Source organism: Gymnoscopelus braueri, assembly GCF_963280865.1.
Source record: "Gymnoscopelus braueri genome assembly, chromosome: 23".
In the NCBI taxonomy this organism is placed as follows: domain Eukaryota; kingdom Metazoa; phylum Chordata; class Actinopteri; order Myctophiformes; family Myctophidae; genus Gymnoscopelus; species Gymnoscopelus braueri.
Window position 1 is genome coordinate 41,483,375 of NC_137625.1, and position 20,295 is coordinate 41,503,669.

The 20,295-nt window shown below is 41.1% G+C and overlaps 4 protein-coding genes across 5 annotated transcripts; all 4 read left to right on the plus strand.

The window, feature by feature from the left end:
- Nucleotides 1-324: 324 nt before the first annotated feature.
- Nucleotides 325-1,026, plus strand: LOC308079411 (vesicle transport protein SEC20-like; the record flags this gene model as incomplete). The annotated part of the gene is made up of 1 exon (XM_080420879.1): nt 325-1,026. Exon 1 carries the CDS (start codon nt 331-333, stop codon nt 1,024-1,026), a length of 696 nt encoding a protein of 231 aa, XP_080277005.1. The 5' UTR covers nt 325-330.
- A 719-nt stretch (nt 1,027-1,745) lies between these two features.
- Nucleotides 1,746-2,417, plus strand: LOC308079662 (eukaryotic translation initiation factor 3 subunit K-like; the record flags this gene model as incomplete). Its single annotated transcript, XM_080421213.1, has 1 exon — nt 1,746-2,417. One exon carries the CDS (start codon nt 1,746-1,748, stop codon nt 2,415-2,417), a length of 672 nt encoding a protein of 223 aa, XP_080277339.1.
- Nucleotides 2,418-4,379: 1,962 nt separating this feature from the next.
- Nucleotides 4,380-12,884, plus strand: LOC308079529 (uncharacterized protein). 2 transcript variants are annotated; one of them, XM_080421080.1, is made up of 10 exons: nt 4,380-4,608; nt 6,240-6,358; nt 6,589-6,686; nt 6,889-6,963; nt 7,617-7,685; nt 8,621-8,881; nt 9,255-9,390; nt 9,489-9,558; nt 9,935-10,086; nt 11,902-12,884. In XM_080421080.1, exons 3-10 carry the CDS (start codon nt 6,614-6,616, stop codon nt 12,053-12,055), a joined length of 990 nt encoding a protein of 329 aa, XP_080277206.1. In that variant the 5' UTR covers nt 4,380-4,608; nt 6,240-6,358; nt 6,589-6,613; the 3' UTR covers nt 12,056-12,884. The 2 variants fall into 2 exon arrangements, with proteins under 2 accessions (XP_080277206.1, XP_080277205.1); XM_080421079.1 differs by lacking the exon at nt 11,902-12,884 and adding an exon at nt 10,587-11,577.
- A 1,120-nt stretch (nt 12,885-14,004) lies between these two features.
- LOC308079693 (uncharacterized protein) lies at nt 14,005-20,089 on the plus strand. The gene is made up of 4 exons (XM_080421254.1): nt 14,005-14,373; nt 15,225-15,322; nt 16,277-16,319; nt 17,015-20,089. Exons 1-4 carry the CDS (start codon nt 14,112-14,114, stop codon nt 18,853-18,855), a joined length of 2,244 nt encoding a protein of 747 aa, XP_080277380.1. The 5' UTR covers nt 14,005-14,111; the 3' UTR covers nt 18,856-20,089.
- The last annotated feature ends 206 nt before the right edge of the window (nt 20,090-20,295 follow it).

A 20,295-nucleotide genomic window follows, 5' to 3' on the forward strand; every position in this document is an offset into this window, starting at 1 on the left:
CAGACAGACAGACAGACAAAATTGATATTGTTAATATTAGACCAAATGGCCTGACAGAGATATGCGCTCCACCAAGCAGCATTTTCTAGGTTTACATTCTACCTTTGGTTATCTCTGCTATGCCTATCTTGATTACTTGGATAACCGGTACTGCACTTTCTAAATTTGGAGACACTGACAATACATCTCAGCCAATCACAATGTGAGCTTGGAGCTACCTGTGACATCACTAGCAACATAAGATAGAGAAATAGTATGTTTACACCACATGACCGAAAGTGGTCAATCTGGGCATTTTAGTGATGTCAATTGCTGTCAAAAACAAAACAAATGGCGTCTTCTTCAGACGTGCACGTCCGAATTTGCGGAGAACAAATAATCAAACACGACCTTGAGATCAAAGCTCTCATTCAGGACATCAGAGAATGTTGTGGCCCCCTGTCTGCTCTCACAGAGCTCAACTCTCTGGTCAAAGTCAAGCTCAACCAGCTTGGACTCCGAATACAGGACCTGGAGAAGATGTCTAAAGAGCAGGACAGAGACAAAGACACACTGGCCATCCAAACAGAGACAGAGAGCCACCGCAGGCACATGCTGAGTGACCAGGTGGAGTGGCGTAAAGCCAACCTGGCCTGTAAACTGGCCATCGACAACGTGGAGAAAGAGGAACTGCTGCGCGGCGGACGTGACGACCCTGCACTCAGACAGAGGACGGTGACCAAGGACAGCCTGGTTCGGACCAGCAGTGACATCACGGACAGCCTGATGTCCATCTGCAGGATGATAGACCACAACGTCAAACAGAGTGTAGACGCCATCGGCGCGCTGGCCACCTCTTCCAGGACCATTCAGGAGACCAACGAGGAGTTCCGGTCCATGACGGGGACCATCCATCTGGGCAGGAAGCTCATCCTGAAGTACAACCGTCGCGAGCTGACGGACAAGCTGTTCTTCTTCCTCGCTCTGATGCTGTACCTGTTCACCGTCCTCTACATCATCAAAAAACGCCTGTTCTCCTTCATCTAGACAACAAACACTCTTTCTGTTTTGGGGCTGCATCATTAATAGGCAATTCATTCTTTTTTAAATATTTAACTATATCTTTAAAATGAAAGTCTCTGGGGCCCTGATTGCCCAAATGCAGGCATATTGATGGCATCATAGATATGAACTTATAACAGTTTGCCTGTCAGCAGTCAAACAGGCAGTTATGCCTTAGGTGCAGTCCAATGAGCAAAGTGCAGATTAAAATGTCCACACCCTGAAAAGGTTTCCACCTGACAGCAACTGATACTGTATATTGTAGACTACTACACTAAATAGTCTCAACTACTGAGTGTCACGGTGACATAAATATGATGTAGCCATGACCTCATCAGGGGGTGTGAGACTATTTAAAGACAGATCAGTGTTGGTTGGTAGGGTTCCCTAATTTATATTAACTGCCTGGCTAAACTGTATTATAATTGCGATTTCATAGCTCGACTCCATCGGACCTCTCACACCTGAGGAGAATCACGTCACAAATTTGTTCAAAAGGCCCCAAACAGAAGGGAATTTGTGCCGCAAGCATTCATTTAAAATCCACTCCCATTTTTGTTGTATGTAGTATCTCTTTAAGGTGAATTCTGTACTTCCCTTCTGGTGGTGATTGTCGTTCCTTCCATTCCAAGCTCTTTCTCTGTCTGGTTCTTGTTAGCTCCATAATTTCACCACAAGAACACCAACATAAAGGTTTGAACCAAATGGCGGCATCATTCGAGGAGATGGGGGCGGACGTAGGGAATCTCTTAGGTGGAATCGATAGGTACAACCCAGAAAACCTTGCTACACTGGAGCGATATGTGGAGTTACAAGCTAAAGAGAACGCGTATGACCGAGAGGCTAACCTGGCTGTTCTCAAACTGTACCAGTTCAACCCAGCCTATTTCCAGATGAATGTGACATCACAGATCCTTCTGAAGGCCCTGGCCAACCTGCCCTACACCGACTTCACCCTGTGCAAGTGCATGATTGACCAGACACACCAAGAGGAACGACCCATCAGGCAAATCCTCCACCTGGGGAACCTGCTGGAGACCTGTCACTTCCAGAGGTTCTGGACAAGTCTTGAGGAGAACAAAGAGCTCATCGACGGCATCACTGGCTTTGAGGACTCTGTACGCAAGTTCATCTGCTACGTAGTGGGCATCACCTACCAGAACATTGAACATGGTTTACTGGCCGAGATGCTGGGGGACCCTCTCGACACCCAGGTGAAGGTATGGATGAGCAAGCATGGCTGGACAGAGAATGAGGAGGGACAGATCTTCATCTACAACCAGGAGGACAGCATCAGACCCAAGAACATTGTGGAGAAGATTGACTTTGAGAGTGTATCCAGCATCATGGCTACTAGGACTACTAGGACCTTTTGAATATATGCCATAACCCTTCATTTAAAGACCGCAGACTGCGCCTTTCTTGGTGCTGAGCAACGTGCTCTCTTGCAAGATATAATGAATGATATTATTCTATAGCCTCCTTTAATAAGGCTAGGTAATGGTTTAAATAAAAGCGCAGGACTTTTTTACAGAGAATGGACATCCATCACTCCAAGCAACATGCTGGAACACCCTTTACCTTCCTACCGTTCTACCTTGGCAGGAAACGGGAAACCAATGTATTCAGTCATTCTCAGTATAGCCTACACTTTAGTTTTGTCATCATTTTTCGGTTTAGTCTGGTTGTGAACTTGCCTGCCAATTTGCCATCATTACCAAATGGATCCCCTGTTTCAGCTTGACCTACTGTATGATTTGGAATCTATGTAAGTGATTTGAAGTGCATTTAGTACAACAGTTCTACCCATTTGGGGTTGTCTGTCTGCAGACAGCAAAGGAGTGGGTGAGACTTGAAGTGTGAAATGTATAGATAAATATTTGGTTCTGTTCAGATTTGTATTATTTGCTGACAGCAATAATGGCTACATCTCAGTGATACATGCTCACTTGCACACAAGTTAGACACCATGCAGAAGAATCCTTTGCAACCAGGTCTTTTTTTTTCTCTGAACAAACCTTTTTTTCTGCAGTAATAAATGTGTTTTAAAAGATCAACATGAGTATGTGCCACATATCGTATCAGCCACAGACAAGCGGTCTGGTGGTGGAGCGTACTACTTACTATCCAAAGGTAAGGAAAACACAGCATGACTATTTGTAAATTGTCATCCACAAAAGATCAAATACAAAAATGCCACACGTCCTACTACCTGCCCCCCCCCCCGCACACACAGTCACACACACTTACCAAAATCAAATTGGGTACAAGCAGTGACAATTTCACATATTTGTGTGAAAAATGATTATATGCCCTTTTAAAAATAAGTCTCTACTCTCACCTAGGTGTTCTGTGTTTCATGATAGGCTACAGTTGCAGTGCTGGTCCAAAACATGAATTGTTTTTTTCTTGCTAAATTAATTATTTATGGGGTTTTCACGTGCTAACAATATAACACAGATGCCACAAAAACAACAACAAAAATTAAATTCAAACAAATAAAACAAACAAATTAAAAAGCTGAGAAGAAAAACTCCACACTTATACCAATTTTTGAAAATGTCCCCCGAAATAGGGATTCCATGGTTGATGTGGTTATAACTCTCGAGAACAAGAAATGGGGAAATAAGGACATTTAGAGTGATGAGTCTAAAATGTATTTGCCCCAGGTTAGTGAGTCTATTATTAGAGAGAACTTGGATTGATCAGAAATTATTAAGTAGGCTAGTGTTCAGTGAAGTAGCTGGTTTTCCACACTCCAACACAGTAGGTGGCAGCAATGCCACTTTAGGCTGGTTGCCACCTCATGGATTTATTTGAAAGTCAGGAGTCAGGACCAGTGTTGCCATGTCCGCTTATTATAAGCAACTTTGGGGTTCTTTTTCTGTAAAGTCGCGTTTTTTTGGGGGGGGGGGGGGGGGGTCTTGTTTCTAAAGTGTAGTTGCTTATTTGGGCTCGTTTGTTTACCAAAAAAGTCATGGACCCTCAAATGTGTATTTGTCAAAATTATTCGTCCCTAACCCCCATCTGTAAATGTTTTGTGCCAGGCAGCCCCCACCAGATTTGTGTTGTTAATGTTTAAAAAAATCTTCCGAATATTCCACACTTTATTTCAAGATGTTTTTTAAAATAGCAGACTACTTCACAACGCATCGCATCGCGACGCGTTGTGAGCTTGCAGATCGGCTAGTTTCAAATAGTTAGTACTCATGTGGTCTAGCTGCTTATTTTGTGCTGGTTTTCCTAGACCTGGTAGCTTGTTTCTCTCGCATAACCTGGCAACATTAGTCAAGACCGGAAGTCTTGTTTTGTTTACATCTAGCTCTTCTGCCTCTACGGTTTCAGTGGTGCGAGAAAACAACGACCACCACGAGCTGTTGTTGTAGGCCTATTACATAGCTTTAATAACGCCACCGACGACTGTATTTTAACGGAATCAGCACGTGAGCTTCTAAATAGTTACGAAAGTGTTGTTTATTCGGTGATTATTTTTGTTTAAATGACATCTCAGAGTCCTAGAGTAGATCTCCCACACGGATGCAGCTGAGAGCGTGCAGCTCACAACAGGTATGGATGTTTTTTTTCTTTTTTTTTTTTTCTAATTATTTTTAGAGTGAAATGAGATGAGATGAGAAATACTTTATTAATCCCCAAGGGGAAATTATGGTGTCACAGCAGCACAGTGTAACAATAAATAAGTAAAAAACAGATGGACACAACATAGACCAGGGTCGACAACATGCATTTAGTCTGATAGCAGTTGGCATGAATGAGAGTCTGTACCGCTCAGTGTGCATGTTCGAACTTCGGGGGGAGAGTGAGCCTCTGGCTGAAGGTGCTCACCCTATCCTGCAGCTCACCATAGAGTGGGTGGGAGGGGTTAGCCAGGATGGGATTTAGTTTGTCCCTAATCCTCCTCTCTGCGACCGACTGCAGCCCTTCCATGCGGAGGCCAACCACAGAGCTGGCCTTCTTGATGATTTTATTGAGCCTGTTAAGCTCCCTAGCCTTGATGCCCCCACCCCAGCATACCACTGCATAAAATAAGATGCTGGCTACAACGGATTGATAAAACATAGACAATAGCCTACTACACACATTGAAGGACTTGAGCCTCCTCAGGAGGTACAGTCTGCTCTGTCCCTTTTTGTAGACAGCATCTGTATTGTTCCTCCAGTCCAGATCCTTGTTCAGGTGAACGCCCAGGAATTTGTAGGAGTCCACGATCTCCACCTCTTCCCCCTGGATGGTGATGGGTACTGGGGTTCTCCTCTTGCTCCGTCTGGCGTCAATCACCAGCTCTTTTGTCTTCTTTGTGTTCAGTTGAGTCAGGACATATGGTGTGGTACATATGGACATAAGTTCACCTTTTAGCTGATCTAATGAATGCTTATTTAACTGTAGAGTAACATCAAGTTACTGGTAACGTTTGACAGAAGAGTGGGACTCATTTAGGCTACTGAACAGCAAAGGTGGAATAAACCCCTCAAAAAACACTGCTGTCCTGATCCTGGTGTTTTGGGCCAAAAGATACACCACTCAGGGGCAGTGTTGCCAGATCTTGTGAGAGAAATAAGCAACCAGGTCTATGAAAACAAGCCCAAAAGAAGTACCGGTAACTTGGCCACATGAGCACTTTAAACCTATATGCATTGGCTATTTCAAAAGAATCTTGGAAAGATTTTAACAAATGTGGAATATTTTAACAACACAAATCTGGTACACAGGTCCCATGGCACAAAATAATTTCATTTCATTTCATTCAATAGATCATTTAAAGTATCTTTGTAATTAATAATCTGAATCGGCAAATTAACTATTAATTTAAGCTGTAAAATATAATTGCAGCGGGGAAAAAATAACAAAATGAGTAAAAAATAACAAAATATATTTGTGTTTTGAAAGGGTGTAGTGTGCAACTTTATCCCAGTACCATACATTTAGTTAATTCATAAAAAGTGGATAAATTTAACATAATTAACTTATGTATTTATGCTGCATTTGTTTAAGGCTAGATGTTGGGAATCATCAACTCCTACATATTAGTTTGATATTTCTTGAGTTGAGTGATAATAGATTTATTAATTAAAAAAAAAAAAAAAAAACTCAGTGAGTGCGTTATGTCTTCTTGCACAGCATAACATTGCTGTGCTTATGTCTAAGCACAGCTTAACTTATGTCTCTTCTTGTGTCTTCAGGTGTTGGTCTGGATTCTGGAACAAAGCTGAAACTTTTCTCCACGGAACACCAAGGAGTTGGCTCCTTGAGGAGACACTCTTTACCTACACTGACCCTAAACTCACAAGTTCATCCTCAGGTAATGTTAAGCCTGGTTATAAATATTAAAAACACCAATTTACAAGCTCACAGTGTGCCCATTGTGAACTTACACATTGTTTGAAACATTTAGAAGTATTTTGTGTGTGTGTGTGTGTGTGTGTGTGTGTGTGTGTGTGTGTGTGTGTGTGTGTGTGTGTGTGTGTGTGTGTGTGTGTGTGTGTGTGTGTGTGTGTGTGTGTGTGTGTGTGTTTCAAATGTCCCTCCTAGGATCTCTATTCTTTAATTCCAAAATATGGAGTTAAAAATGGAGTTGGACCCAACCAGACCTGTTTCTGTTAAAAAGGAGGAAGACCATCCAGACCTCGGTAAGCTTCACTGTCTCTTTATTCCATGAATACGGTATTCAGCAAAGGCTCAGTGAGTAACTTAAACAACTGTTGTGATTATCCATGTTACCCCTTCCTTATTGTCTGTTACATGGTTGCCTGTAAGAGTTGTTTGTAAGAGGGGTTTCTCATCTTAATTCATCTTAAACTCTCTTGGGATTTCTATTTATTTTCATTCCAGACCCTGGGGAGTGCAAAATGGAGGTGGACCCTATCGAACCTGTTTCGGTTAAAAAGGAGGAACCTGAAGACATCAGTAAGTTTCACTGTCTCTCTCTTTATTCCTGTTGCTCTGGCTTCAGGGTTCAAGGTGTTTATTGTCACATACACCTATAATACAGGTGGTAGCATTACTATAGATGAGTTTCCTGAGCCATACTCTACTCTCTCTGGGGTGCCAAAATGCATACACAGTGGTCCCAACCTTTTCTGGCCCAAAATAACACACATTGTATTGTGTTCAGTACTTAGGTAGCGCAATGGAAAGTCTCGAAATCATGCCACAGGTCCACAGTGACAATTGTTTGCGTACTAACCGACAACCACGTCTGTGTGTATTGTAAGGCAATTAAGTTTTGAATTTTTGTGTGACTTGAGTGCCTTTATCCAAAGCGCTTTTTCAATGTGTATTACATTCACTCATTGACACACCGACGCCATGGGATCCATGTACGGTACCAATCTGCTTATTGGTAAGAGTTGAGGGTAATGTGTCTTGCTCAAGGACATTTTGGCACTACCCCAGGGGGAGCCAGGGATCGAACAACACATTATAGTCCTTATGAATGCCTAGTCTTCACTTTGTCTATCTGTATGTCCATCCACAAGTTTTATTATTATTATTATTATTGAGACCACTAGGATGAGGCTCTTTGTTACCTAGTTAGTTATTAAATTCCTTCATTTCAGAGCCGTGTGTGAACTCAGCCAGGATCATTTCTATTAAACATGAGGAAGCTGAAGACTGCAAAGACCTCAGTAAGTTTCATAATCTCTCTTTCTTTCATCGTTTCTGTTCTGCTGTAGTGCTGTCACAACACAATATAAAAGTTTCATAATGGAATCATCACAGAAAAAAATATTTCAATTCCCGATATGTTAAGCCATCATTATGCACGGGTTAAACAAATCCCGACTGGGTGATTAGGCACCGACGCATAGTGGAGGTGCCTAATCACCCTGAAGGGATTTATTTATCAATAATGACCGGCTACCCGTCAATTATCCCGCTTGTTACAATGCTACATAATAAATACATTGATACATTGACCCAAAAGTAACAACAAAACAAAGTATCTCCTTGCTTACGGCAATGAAAGTATTCCATAACTGTTGTGCTGGCCGGACACTGTCGTCTCTGAAAACAAGGAAGTGTTGATCAAATAGAATACATTTTTGATTACTGCATTGTCTATTTGTCGCTTCAAAGGTTTTCAAAAACATTCTTGAGAGCAATGTTTAGTTGTAAATGATATGGTGTATTTGTTTACATGGCTGCCATGTTGGATACAGCATAAAATCAAGCAGCACAGGTTGATATGAGCAGGTGCTCTGAGCCTTTGATTAGACAGCTGAATTCAGTGATTGACCAATCAGAATCAAGCATTCAACCAAGCCGTGTATTAAACAGCAACAGTATCACTCAAATTATTTCGCTTAAATACTTTTAGTGTCTCATAATCATATCCAAACAAGTTTACATTGTATTTTCTTTTACAGTGGGGTTTTAGGCCAAACCATGTAGAACAGAGTTTGTCAGTTTTACCTTACGTATGTCCCTTCAAAAGTAGAATCTCTCAGTTTCTGATCTAAGCAAGTGATGCCTCATTTTGTACATGTACCATGGAAGATGGACATTTTTATTTTCATATTAGGAGTCACTCATGACTATCATGTCGTCTTTCTCCTCCTAGACATCGTTGTGTGTAAGGAGGAGGTTTCCCTTACACAGGAGAGGATCCCCGGTGCGGTCAAGGAGGAACCGCAGCCCCCACAGATTAAAGAGGAACCGGTGGAGATACTTCTAATATCAGAGGGTCCTGACGCCTCAACGATGCCGCCAGTGAAAATTGAGGTTGCGGATGAAGTTGCTGATGGAAACATGCCTTCACACAGTTCTGAATCTGACTCTGAAGCCTCTGAAGAGGGCGATGAGTGGGAGGCGTCCAGTGACGGTCAGTCTACTCTAAACACACTGAAATCGCAGACAAATCAAATCCGACACACAATGTGGACAAATATTGTCATTTACGTAGCAACTAGCTCCCAGGACCTGAAATCATCAGAACAAACTCCATCCATGAGGAGTCATAGAGGGAAGAAAGTTACACGGCTTAAACTAAGTGCTAAGTTGTGAAGTTTCTGATTATACTTAGAGGGCTTAATATTTTTTATGTAAAGTTTAAAGCTCCAATCAAAATAACCTGATTAAGAGTTCCAAAGAGAACCAAATACAGGTGACTTTGTAGGTGAATGATAAATAAGTATTTTAAGATTTTCAATCTCCCTAAAGGTTTTCCCCCTTTTTCTTGTTTTCCCCCAAATTAGATTACACATTTGTCCCAGTTTCTGAAATAAAACCGTACATGTTCGAGCCTGAATGTGATTCAGAAAGTGAGGATGGACAGAGTGGACAAGACGAAGATTCACAGCAACAGAGATTACAGCAGGACGTCTCTGCTTGGTAAATATTATACTAATCATTACCTGCTTGCTTTGTGACATAATTGGGTCTTTGGTCTTTCAATCACAAACATGTTCTGTGTATGCTGCTGTTGATAGGTGTACGTGTGGGAAATGCTCCAAAATGCAGACTGCAAAGGCAAACATCTGTTGTCAGGAAATTCCAAAGGTAAAGTAACCAGTCAAATATTCTGCTGTTGTATCTTCCTGCACCGTTGGTTATAGTTGATAAAGTATTCCATTGTAGGGCTGCAACTAGCGATTATTTTCTAAGCGATTATTCTATTCATTACTTTTTTGATTAATTGAATAAGCTTGAAGCGTCTTGTTTTGATCATTTCTTTAGTTATTTATATTTCAACTAATCTATTCAATCGATTAGTATAATTAACCACTTAAGCCCAATTTTGCACTTTGACATACAATGGTGTCATGTAAAAATGCTGAAATAGCAGATCTAAAGCTAACCATTGTCCCTATCACGCTGTAAAAAAAGGTCAGAATGGTCGGTGTATGTTCCTGAGGTTTTCTTTTTTCCACAAAAGGTTGTAAGAAGAATGAATGACGTGCCAAACACAACGTGCATGACTGATCATCCAGGCTTTGAAGTAATCTGCTTGAATGGTTACCAACTTCAAAATGTGCACAACATGTACAAAGTTGACTATGGACGTGTTAAGAGGAAAACAGAGGGAGAGTAAGTTTTTTTTATTCTGTTATCAAAGTTGTATTATAAAATAGTTTTTATATTTTTTGTCCCCCAATAATGTCCGTTGGGTACCAGCCTACTCGGATACAATGCAAGTACCCGTATATATACCTGTAGTACCCGTTGTACCCGTCTGTCTGTCCATTTTATGCCCATGTGGAGATTTCTGTATTCATCCATCCATCTGTGTCCCTTTTTATGCCCATTTACAGTACTGGATTTTAAAGTGGTCTCCATATATGGCCATGTTACGCTTGTGACGCCTATCGTCGATTACCACCCCCACAAGACAATTATAACAAATCACAGCAACACCAAAAAAAGTTAATTGGATTTATTAAATTTTATAGAATACCGTAATTTTCGGACTATAAGCCGCAACTTTTTTCCCATTTTGGACCCTGCGGCTTATATAACGGTGCGGCTAATCTATGGATTTTTACAGCTAACGGCCACTAGGGGACATTCTAAATCTATGGATTTTACAGGTTACAGTCCACCACCTTTAACTCTATGGGCTCTATGGCCGGTCCGCGCCCCCCACCTTTAAGCGGCGGGCTCCAGCAGGAAAAGCCGGGAAGAGTGAGACAGCCTGAGCGCCAACAACAAAAACAAACGTGGAACCGAGAGTGGTACGAGAGACAGAACGAGAGCAAGACGGACATTACAGAGCGAGACAGTTTGTGCAAAGGAACTTTTCATGCACAAACCGTCATGGAAAACAAACCTAGAAATGCATATGATGCAGATTTTAAGTTAAAGGCAGTCAATCTGGCAGTAAAAGAAGGAAATAGAGCTGCTTCACGTACCCTTGGCATCAATGAGTCAATGGTGAGACGTTGGAGACGCCAGAGTGAAGAACTGTCTCAATGCAAAAAGTCAAAAAAAGCTTTCAGAGGTAATAAAAGCAGATGGCCCGAACTTGAAGACTTTCTTGAAGATTGGCTGAACACACAGAGAGCAGACGGCCGAGGTGTTTCCACCGTGCAGATCCGACTGAAGGCCAAAACAGTCGCAGCCGAAATGAAAATTGAACATTTTAGAGGTGGACCATCCTGGTGTTTCAGATTTATGAGACGAAAGGGACTGTCCATCAGGTGACTTAATAATGAGCTATGAGCTTGTAGATCTGCTATTTTTGAATAGCCAAAGCTAAGTGGTTAAATGATTGTGACGCTATTAACTAATTTTGCTGGGGAACCCCTAGCACTCCCTCAAGGACCACTGGTGGTCCCCGTACCACGGGTTGAAAACCACTGCTGTAGATCACTGCCGGTACGTGCGTTGGGAGCGCACCGATTAAGTTTGAAAGTTGAAAAGTTTGTGTGTCTGAAACGCTATGTGAAACAGTACAGTTTACACAGGACAGTACATGTTCTGTAGCTACTATTGCACTAAATGGTAACACTGGAATATGTTATGCAAATATGCAACTTGTTTGTTGAAATGTTAATAAATGGGAGCTTCCCCAAACAGCCATCTCTTTCCCGACAATCCCCTCTGTGCACGAACCCTTACATATGGTAATTAAACATTAAAACACCCGCGGCTTATAGTCCAGTGTGGCTTATATATGTACACATCATTCAATTTAGCTGCTGCGGCTTATATTCAGGTGCGCCTTATAGTCCGACAATTACGGTAAATCAATTACTCTGATTAACCACTTAAGCGCTATTTCATTGTACAACAGTGTCTTGCAAAAAGAGCTTGTAGATTAACTCTTGCACCCATAATGGAATACGCAAACCGTAGCTGACAAGCATACAGTAATGTAAAGATGATGTCTTCCCTGTCGTTCAGACGTTACAGGTTCCTTGCACAGACCGGTTTTGTATGTTGGTGTTGGGGAGCCATTCAAAGCCAGGTCCTGGTCGACCTCCCATCCTGTGTGGTTGGCCGTATACTCCAGGAGTTTCCTGACTCCGATGGGAAGTTCCATCCGCCCCTCGACTGAAACGTGACACATGCCTGGTGATGACCTCCTATGAGGGTCAAACTTTGCACACAGGTCCTCTGAGATTGGGATTTGATTGAGCATGTTTTTATCGTAATTACTGTTGCTATAAAAGTGTACCATGAAAACTGTACTGCAGATGTTATAGATTTGTGTGGTATAACTAAGAACACGCAAAGCATAGAATGATACTGGATGCCCTCTAATGATGAGGTTTGGTGGTCATGATCACTGGGAATGTTTGTTCATTAGGAGTTTTCCATTTTCTTCACTCAGGGTAATTGAAGCTGTAATGACAGACAGGCTGTATTGAAATGGTATAAGTGCCCATTGAATTGTATCGCAAATAGTTTGATTTTGTTATTCCATGTTATTTTTACATTCACAGCCTCATGTTTATATTCATTCAACATTGACCTTGTTGCTCTTGCAAGAACAATACCATGGAACTATACAGACACACTTGTTGGGTGTGCAGTGCCTGGAGCAGGTGTTAAAATAAATAAATCCATAATGAGTAGAGGTCAAGCTAGTTTTGTAGTAAAGAAAAGAAAAAAGAAAAACGTCCGGAATTTATGAGGTAAACATTTGGTCATGTTTTACATCTGACACTAACGTTTTATCATAAATATGGTAAAGATAAAAGTTTAATTTACAAATCAATTTTAAAAGAAACTGCAATATGATGTCTCTCTCTTATTAAAGATTCTAGCAGTGTTCTGGATAACTTGGGAGTTTATAAATGGACTTGTATGTCAGCCTGGTAAAATGTGCATTACTGTTGTCCAAGTGGCTAGATATTAAAAGCATGTATGAGTTAGTGAGTATATTGGTGAGTTAAAAGAACACTTTTTTGGCTGTGTCTCTGAGGTGAAACTGAAAAAATGTGGTCTTGGTCTATGTTTAAAGTCACCTCTGGTAGCTACGTACCTGGTCATTACCATCATCTGTTTATAGCTTGTTTTTGCAGCTGGATTTGCTAGTAATAAGATTACAGAGAGGGGGGGGGCTTAAGGAGAAAAAATACAATTTTGTTCCAAAGCACTTCCTATTAGTGCCTGGGTAATTTTGTCGGGAGTGCAGGGGTCAGACACCGGAAGACACAACTGAAATAGTATTTAGAAAGGTGCTCACACAAACACATTTACGTGAAATGGTTATTATGAAACATAAGGCAATGAAATTTATATATCCATGACCATTTTTCTTTAACTGAAAACGTTATCAGTATGACTTTAAGTAAAAGTGCCAAGGTAAGATAAAGCTTTATTATCCCCAAGGAGGCAGTTTGGTTTACAGCAGCAGTAAAAACTGTAAAAACAACTAACACACAATGAAACAAGTACATTAATAGACATCCATAAACATTAATGACCGATACAATGAACAATTCATGTCATATCACCTGTCACCAGAACGATCAGAGAGAAGCGGAGAAGTCAAATTAAATGAAATGGGAAACATTTTGTGACCAAACAAATACAGCAATGCAATTTACTGCACCACAACCAACTTCCAACTTTCTTAAAGTAATGTAGGGAGTAAGGACCCTATGGTACTAGGGACTCACGCAACATACTCCGGTACAGTAGGTGGCGGTACACCTAAAAGCAACAGTTGCAATGCAGATGTGCAAACCAGCGTTGCCATGTCCGCTTATTATAAGCGACGTTGGGCTTCTGTATCTGTAATGTTGCTTGTAAATATTGGTAGTCGTGGGTTGCGTTTTTTGGGGATTGTTTCTAAAGTGTAGTTGCTTATTTGGGCTTGCTTTTTATTATAATTTAAACCTGTGGTTATCAAACCAGTGGTATTGCAAGAGTTTTTTTTAAATAAAATAGCAGATCTACAAGCTCACAACACGTTTTTTCCTAGACCGTGTTGCTTACCTCTCTCGCAATACCTGGCAACACTGTTTCAAACATCTAGGTTCCGAAAAGACAACAAGACGACACGGAAGGAAAAATAAGAAGCCATTGATACAGTTATTATTAATGCACAACTAACGCATCTCTCAAAGCGGTTTATTGAAACCCAAACAAACCAGAGAAGAGAGATGGAGGAGGACTTCGAGGCGCGCTACGCCACCGTGATGGACGGCATGCTGCGGAGCGCCGTGACGGAGACCACGCGGCTGTACGAGGCCATGGTGCAGGAGCTGCGGGCGGGCATCTGCACCATGAGACGCGAGAACGACGCCCTGCGGACCCGATGCACCAGAGGGACCAGACCGGCCGCTGGAGCTGCTGCTGCTGCTGCTGCAGCCCGGGCCCCGCCGAGGAGCACCGGGAACAGACAGGACGCCAGTGTGCAGTGTGGTCAGTCTTTTTTTAAAACCATTTTTGGTCTATATCAGGGGTCTTCAACAGGGGTCCTCAGAGTTACTATAGGGGGAGGGGGGTGCGCCAAATCTTTGTGTGATATGATTTTTCTTTTTTTACATTAACCACTTGAACCCTAGCATCCCTATTCTGGGGAGAACCAAAAATAGCCGATCTACAAACTCACAATGCCTCGCGTTGTGAGCTTGTAGATCTGCTATTTTTGGCACAGGGATATAGGTGTCGAGGGAAAATGGAGCAGAGCAAGTAAAAAAAAAAAGTTTAATCTGAAACACAATTTTATACACTATAGAGGGGGTCCCTGCTTCATCTCTCTCTCAGCGAGGGGGTCCTTGGCCTGAAAACGTTGAAAACCCCTGGTCTAAATACTATTGTAGTTGTGTCTTCCGGTGTCTGACCCCTGTATTCCCACCAAAATTACCCAGGCACTAACAGGAACAGGAAGTGCTTTGGAACCCAAATTGTATTCTTTTTTTTACAACTTTATCCCCCCCCCCTCTCTGTATAATGTTATTACTAGCAAATCCAGCAGCAAAAACAAGCTATAAAACAGATACTGTAATGGTTAAAAATTGCCTTTTTAACCAGTGGTGGAAGAAGTACTCAGATATTTATACTTAAGTAAAAGTAGCCCCACTCAGAGCTACCCCCCCCCCCTCTTCCAGGGGGGATGCCCAGGGAAATGAATTGCTATAGCATCAAAATCAGTTTAACCACTCTAACCCCTACATAGACATTGGCTATTTGAATAATTGTGATCATCAAATATTTGGGATCAGGCGATTATGTAATAATTGTGACAGTCCCCTGCTCTTGTTGTCTTTTAGACCTCATTCCTGTGGGAGTCTTGCTGATGGGTCAATATTACAACCCCCTAGAGGACGATCAGCAGCCCGGGACACATGGAGATGGAAGTCATCTGTTGGTAAGAGAGCCTGACCTATGACAGATGTTTGGGTCCAAGTCTTAGACCGCTGGTTCCCAAACACTCGGTCGGGGCCCATTTGTGGGTTTCGATTAAATATCCTTCTATTTTGGTTTCCCCCATTTAGTTTTTTAGTATTATTATTATTTCAAAAAATATGTTTAAAACATTCTCCAAATAAAATAATGTTTCTTGAAGTCAAGACAAATTCAAAATGTTTTCTATATAATTTAAAGGTAGGGTAAGTGATATTTTTGGGTTAAAACAAAAAGTATTTTGTTAAAAGGTTAAAATACTATATTCTGATAGTAATCATTGCTATAGAATGTTTGTTCAGTAACAGGCGTCTCCCTGTCTCTCCAGCTCTTTATAAAACAGAAAACTCATTTTTCGGTAGGTGTCAAAATCTCAGCCAATCAGGAGAAAGTACCCATTTTTAAGCTTAATTTGTGTAGTGTTCCAGTTCCAATTTTGTCTGCTCATTTCTTAGTGTCATCACTTCCTATTTCACTTGTTTAATCTATATCATAATTGAGTTCTCTGTCCTGGTTGGATAAAATTGGAAATGAAACTGAAACAAAAATGCATTTTCTGTTTAATAAAGAGGTGGAGAGACACTGAACAAACACTCTATAGCAATGAGTACTATCAGAATATAGAGCTATTTAACAATTATTTTAAACAAAGCAAATCACTCCCGAAATTGTTAGAAAAATATATACATTTGTGAAAAAAAAGCGATGTAAAAATGCAACTTATATTTAATTAGTTTTTAAATAGACAATTCAAAAATAGCTGATCTACAAGCTAACACTTGTGAGCTTGTAGATCAGCTATTTTCATTTGATACATGGCGGGTATCCAGGACTTGCAGATGGATATCTTTTTCAGGTTTTTTTTGTACTTTGCCTTTTTGGTATGGGATTGTGAAACCTTTTTCTTCTGTTTGTCTAGATGAAGAAGGAGGGTGATGAGCCAACTCTGATCGGTGGACAAGGTGAAGAACATTCAATGTTTATTATTAAAATATAATGTTTATTTACCACTTAAACCCTATAACCTGTTGACCGGGGTCCCCCAGGGGTCTATCCATGGCCCCCTCATTTTCTCCCATGCCTCTGAAACCTTTGTGTGAACCCCCGCAATGCGTTGCAAGCTTGTAGATCTGCTATTTTTGATGAATGTTCAGATGCTCAGAATAGGAACGCTACAGTTCAAGAGGTAAAAAAAACTCTATGGCCAATTATAATTAGCAATTTCTGCATTTAGAAGACACTGACACTTATACAGAGCGACTTACAAGTGCAAGATTGGAATAAACACTGCAGCATGAACTCTAGTCAACAAACCACAAGGTAAATAGTCACATAGGTAGAATGCAGAGAGATCAATGTAGTGCCTAAAAGAAACTAGCATTGGTTACCAGGTAAACAATGACCCCAGCATATGTCTCCTGACAGTCCATCTAAATAACATTGGTCAACAAGAAACAAGTAAAAAAACATAAGAACAAGAGACCAAGATATCTGTCGTCTAATTATGAACAATGACTACATTTAAATGGCACACAAATTGTAATACTTTCATATTGAATGAATCAATCCTGATAAAATGTTGTTTGGATGAAAACCATGTTTTAACATGTACGTATCTCCAATCTCCCTTTGCTTCCCTGTTATGTTACCGTCAAAGAACCCCCCACAGAGGAGCCATATTCAAACATAGGACTGACTGCCCTTCAACAAGAGCATTGTGAAGGGGACAGTGACTCGAGTTGTGAAGGAGGAGCCCAGAGACAGCTTTTAGCAGTCATCACACCTCCACCTCCATTGGAGAAGATGGCGCAACAGTCTGACATTACGCGGCAGATATCAGTAACATCAACATCCTCTGAAACAGAAGCAGATGTCTTAATACTGGATCAAGATGTTCAACATCCCACATGCAGTGAAAAGCAACATCATAATGAGATATCGGTAAAAGAACAATATGACTTTGCTTTTAAACCATCGAAGACGATAGCCTCTCTGTCAGAGGGAGCCGCCCTCACAGAGGGGAATCCTTCTGCTGCTACAGAATTGCAAAGAAGGCAACCAAAGAATGCACAAGGGGTTCATAGTTCCCCTTCAGTTCTACCAGTTCAAGCCAAGAATGCTGAAATTACTGTGCCTGAGGCAGCGACAGGAAACCAGTTACCGGCAGTTACCTCACACTGTGCATCCACTCAAACCGGTTGTAGTTTGAAAAAGACAATTTCATCCATCCTTGCGGAAACCAAAGTGCCACCAAGTGTAATACCTGTTTTTCAACAGAAGCGGTCTGCAGTAGTCAGATTGACTAGACTGTCATTGTCTGCATTAACACAAGAAGTTGCACCAGTTTTGAATATTACAGTTTGTAAAGAAGAATTTGAACCAATTCCTGTGACACCAGCTGTTGTCCAGGAGACAGAAGCAGCAGACGTCAAACCGATTTTATCCACAATCAGATTTCTTAGCAGAGCTAAGAAGGTTAAACAGCCTATTGATAAAACCTCTTCTGTCAGTCCTAGAAGGTCTAGAAGTTTAAGTAAAATTGTTGCTAGCCATACGAAGCTAGAATTCACTAAAGATGGCTGTAAAAATAGTCTCAATGAACCCACTCAGGTTCATGCTAAAAAACCTAGATTAAGTCGAGATGTTGTCAGCCCCAAAAGGTGCAGACTCCCCACAACTCCAAAACTACCTTCCAGTCGCACCAGCCGACCTTTGACTAAATCATTGAATTTATTGGCCTCTACCGCACCGAATCGGCCTCAGATCCCAACACCCACATCTGGCCTTTCCTCTCGAACCGTCACCATTCCCCACAACACCGGTGTCCAATCCATACCAGACCGAGCACCGACAATCGTTTCACCATTACAGCCATTAGCAGTCATCGGTAGGCGGCTGCTCCGGCACCAGTGTGGGGCGTGTGGTCGTGTCTTCAGCAGCCCAGCTGCCTTGGAGACCCACGTCAGCCAGCACACTGTCAACCATCCTTTCACCTGCCTGCACTGTGGGAAAACTTTTACAAATGCCAGGAGCCTCCACCGGCACAACCAGGTGCACCGCAACGGAAAGGCCTACGTCTGCAGCGAATGTGGCAAGGGCTTTGCCTTACGCTTTGCCCTCACCAGACACTTCAACATGGTGCATGAGAGAGTGAAGTCCTTTGCCTGTCAGATATGCAATAAAGGCTTTTTCTCTAAAGTCGAGATGGAGTCCCACGTAAGAGTCCACACGGGGGAGAAGCCATTCGAGTGCAACCTTTGCGAGAAGAAATTCGCCAGGAGAATGGACCTCAATATGCATCTGAGGTGGCACAACGGGGAGAAGAGGTACTGGTGCTCTTATTGTGATAGAGGTTTTCTTGATGCGAACAATTTAAAAAGGCACACGTACACTCACACAGGAGAGAAGCCACACCAATGCCCTCATTGCCCCAAGAAATTCACACAGTCCGCTAACCTCAAGAAACACCTGAAATGTATACACAAACTCAAAGCCTGAGTTAGAAACTCAGTCGTGTGTGGGTGTCGCACACCAGAAATAGCTGATACAAGCTCGGTGTAAGCTTGTAGATCAGCTATTTTGGTGAGTGACACCAACTATGTATTCCACACAAGTAATGGATGTTTGATAATCAGAATTGTAGACTTTGAATTCTGATTTAAGCACATTAGTTAAAAGTAAATGAAAACATGTATGTTGTTTAGCTTGGCCACTGTCAGTACTCAGTACGGACATTGTGTCTGTTTTGATTATTTCCTTTTGCCTTTTTTTCTTTTATTTTACATTTTCTTCTATTTGAAAAAATCTGAAAGTATATACTCTAAATGTCTTACCTTCAACAGGGGTTTGGCACATTGTCTAAGGTCTACTATGTTATGTACTTTTGTATTATGTTCTGTGTCACATTGATAATTGGTTCCTATTGACCGGAATGATCGCAATGATGCAATTTTTTATAATTTTGTTTTGTTTTTGTACATTTCTTTTAGATGTTAAATTTCCTTCGAGCTTAATTAAGTGCCTTCCAAGGAGTGGTCTGTTTTAATTTGACATGGAGAGAAGTTCTGTGAAAATGTAGTTCAAGCCAGAATCCACAATGGCAATATAAGCATGCTTGGTGTGTATTCAAGGATAGAATTTTCATATTAATTACAATTTTACCTGTAAATAAGTTTAACATTGTAAAAGTTTTAATTGTAGGAGCACTGCTGTTCACTCAATTGTTTACCAGAAAATTTATCCAAAAATTGGCAGTAAGGAATACTCGGTACAGCAAGATAAGCCCCTTGAATTGGGTAATTGTGTATGATATGAATTTTTTAAAAGTCGGGCAGAAACCTCATATCTCCATATTTCGATTTTAAACTTAAATGAATGCCCTATTTCGTCATACTACAGTGTCACACAAGAAGCAAGCATAGCCAATCCACAAGCTCAACACTCACAGTCGCGATAAGCGAGCTTGTAGATAAGCAATTTTTTTCCTTTGGGTTTTATAAATATTGAACCAATCAAAAGTGATCACAAGAGCTTGTGACTAAAATAATAACTACATTAGATCCATTGAAATACGGTTATTGTTTCCATTTCCTTAACATCTTTTGGACGTACAAGGTTTCCACCCAATAGTGATAATTTGCAAGCCTACAATGGCTAATGTTAAAAGTTTTTTTACTCTGTGTAAACTACTACATGTGGAATCACAAAGTTAAAGTATTGTCAGAAAAACTTTCTTTCGTGTCAGTGTGAAATCTGTTGTCTTAGGCTTGGGCCGGGGCGGTATCAAGGTATTACGGCGTAATAATTACGGTATACCAGGGTAATTAGAATTTAAGGTGTGATTTTCAATGCAGTATAAACTGACGCTCCTCTTTTAAACGGATATGGAGATATTTGTATTGGGACGATGTATTGGGAACTTAGCCTACAGAATAATTA

Coding starts and splice junctions, on each gene's coding strand:
- LOC308079693 (XM_080421254.1), top strand. CDS start 14,112: ATGGAGGAGGACTTCGAGGCGCGCTACGCCACCGTGATGGACGGCATG. Junction 14,374..15,224: donor GGACGCCAGTGTGCAGTGTG/GTCAGTCTTTTT, acceptor GTTGTCTTTTAG/ACCTCATTCCTGTGGGAGTC. Junction 15,323..16,276: donor GAGATGGAAGTCATCTGTTG/GTAAGAGAGCCT, acceptor CTGTTTGTCTAG/ATGAAGAAGGAGGGTGATGA.
- LOC308079529 (XM_080421079.1), top strand. CDS start 6,614: ATGGAGTTAAAAATGGAGTTGGACCCAACCAGACCTGTTTCTGTTAAA. Junction 6,964..7,616: donor GGAGGAACCTGAAGACATCA/GTAAGTTTCACT, acceptor CCTTCATTTCAG/AGCCGTGTGTGAACTCAGCC. Junction 9,391..9,488: donor CAGCAGGACGTCTCTGCTTG/GTAAATATTATA, acceptor TGCTGTTGATAG/GTGTACGTGTGGGAAATGCT.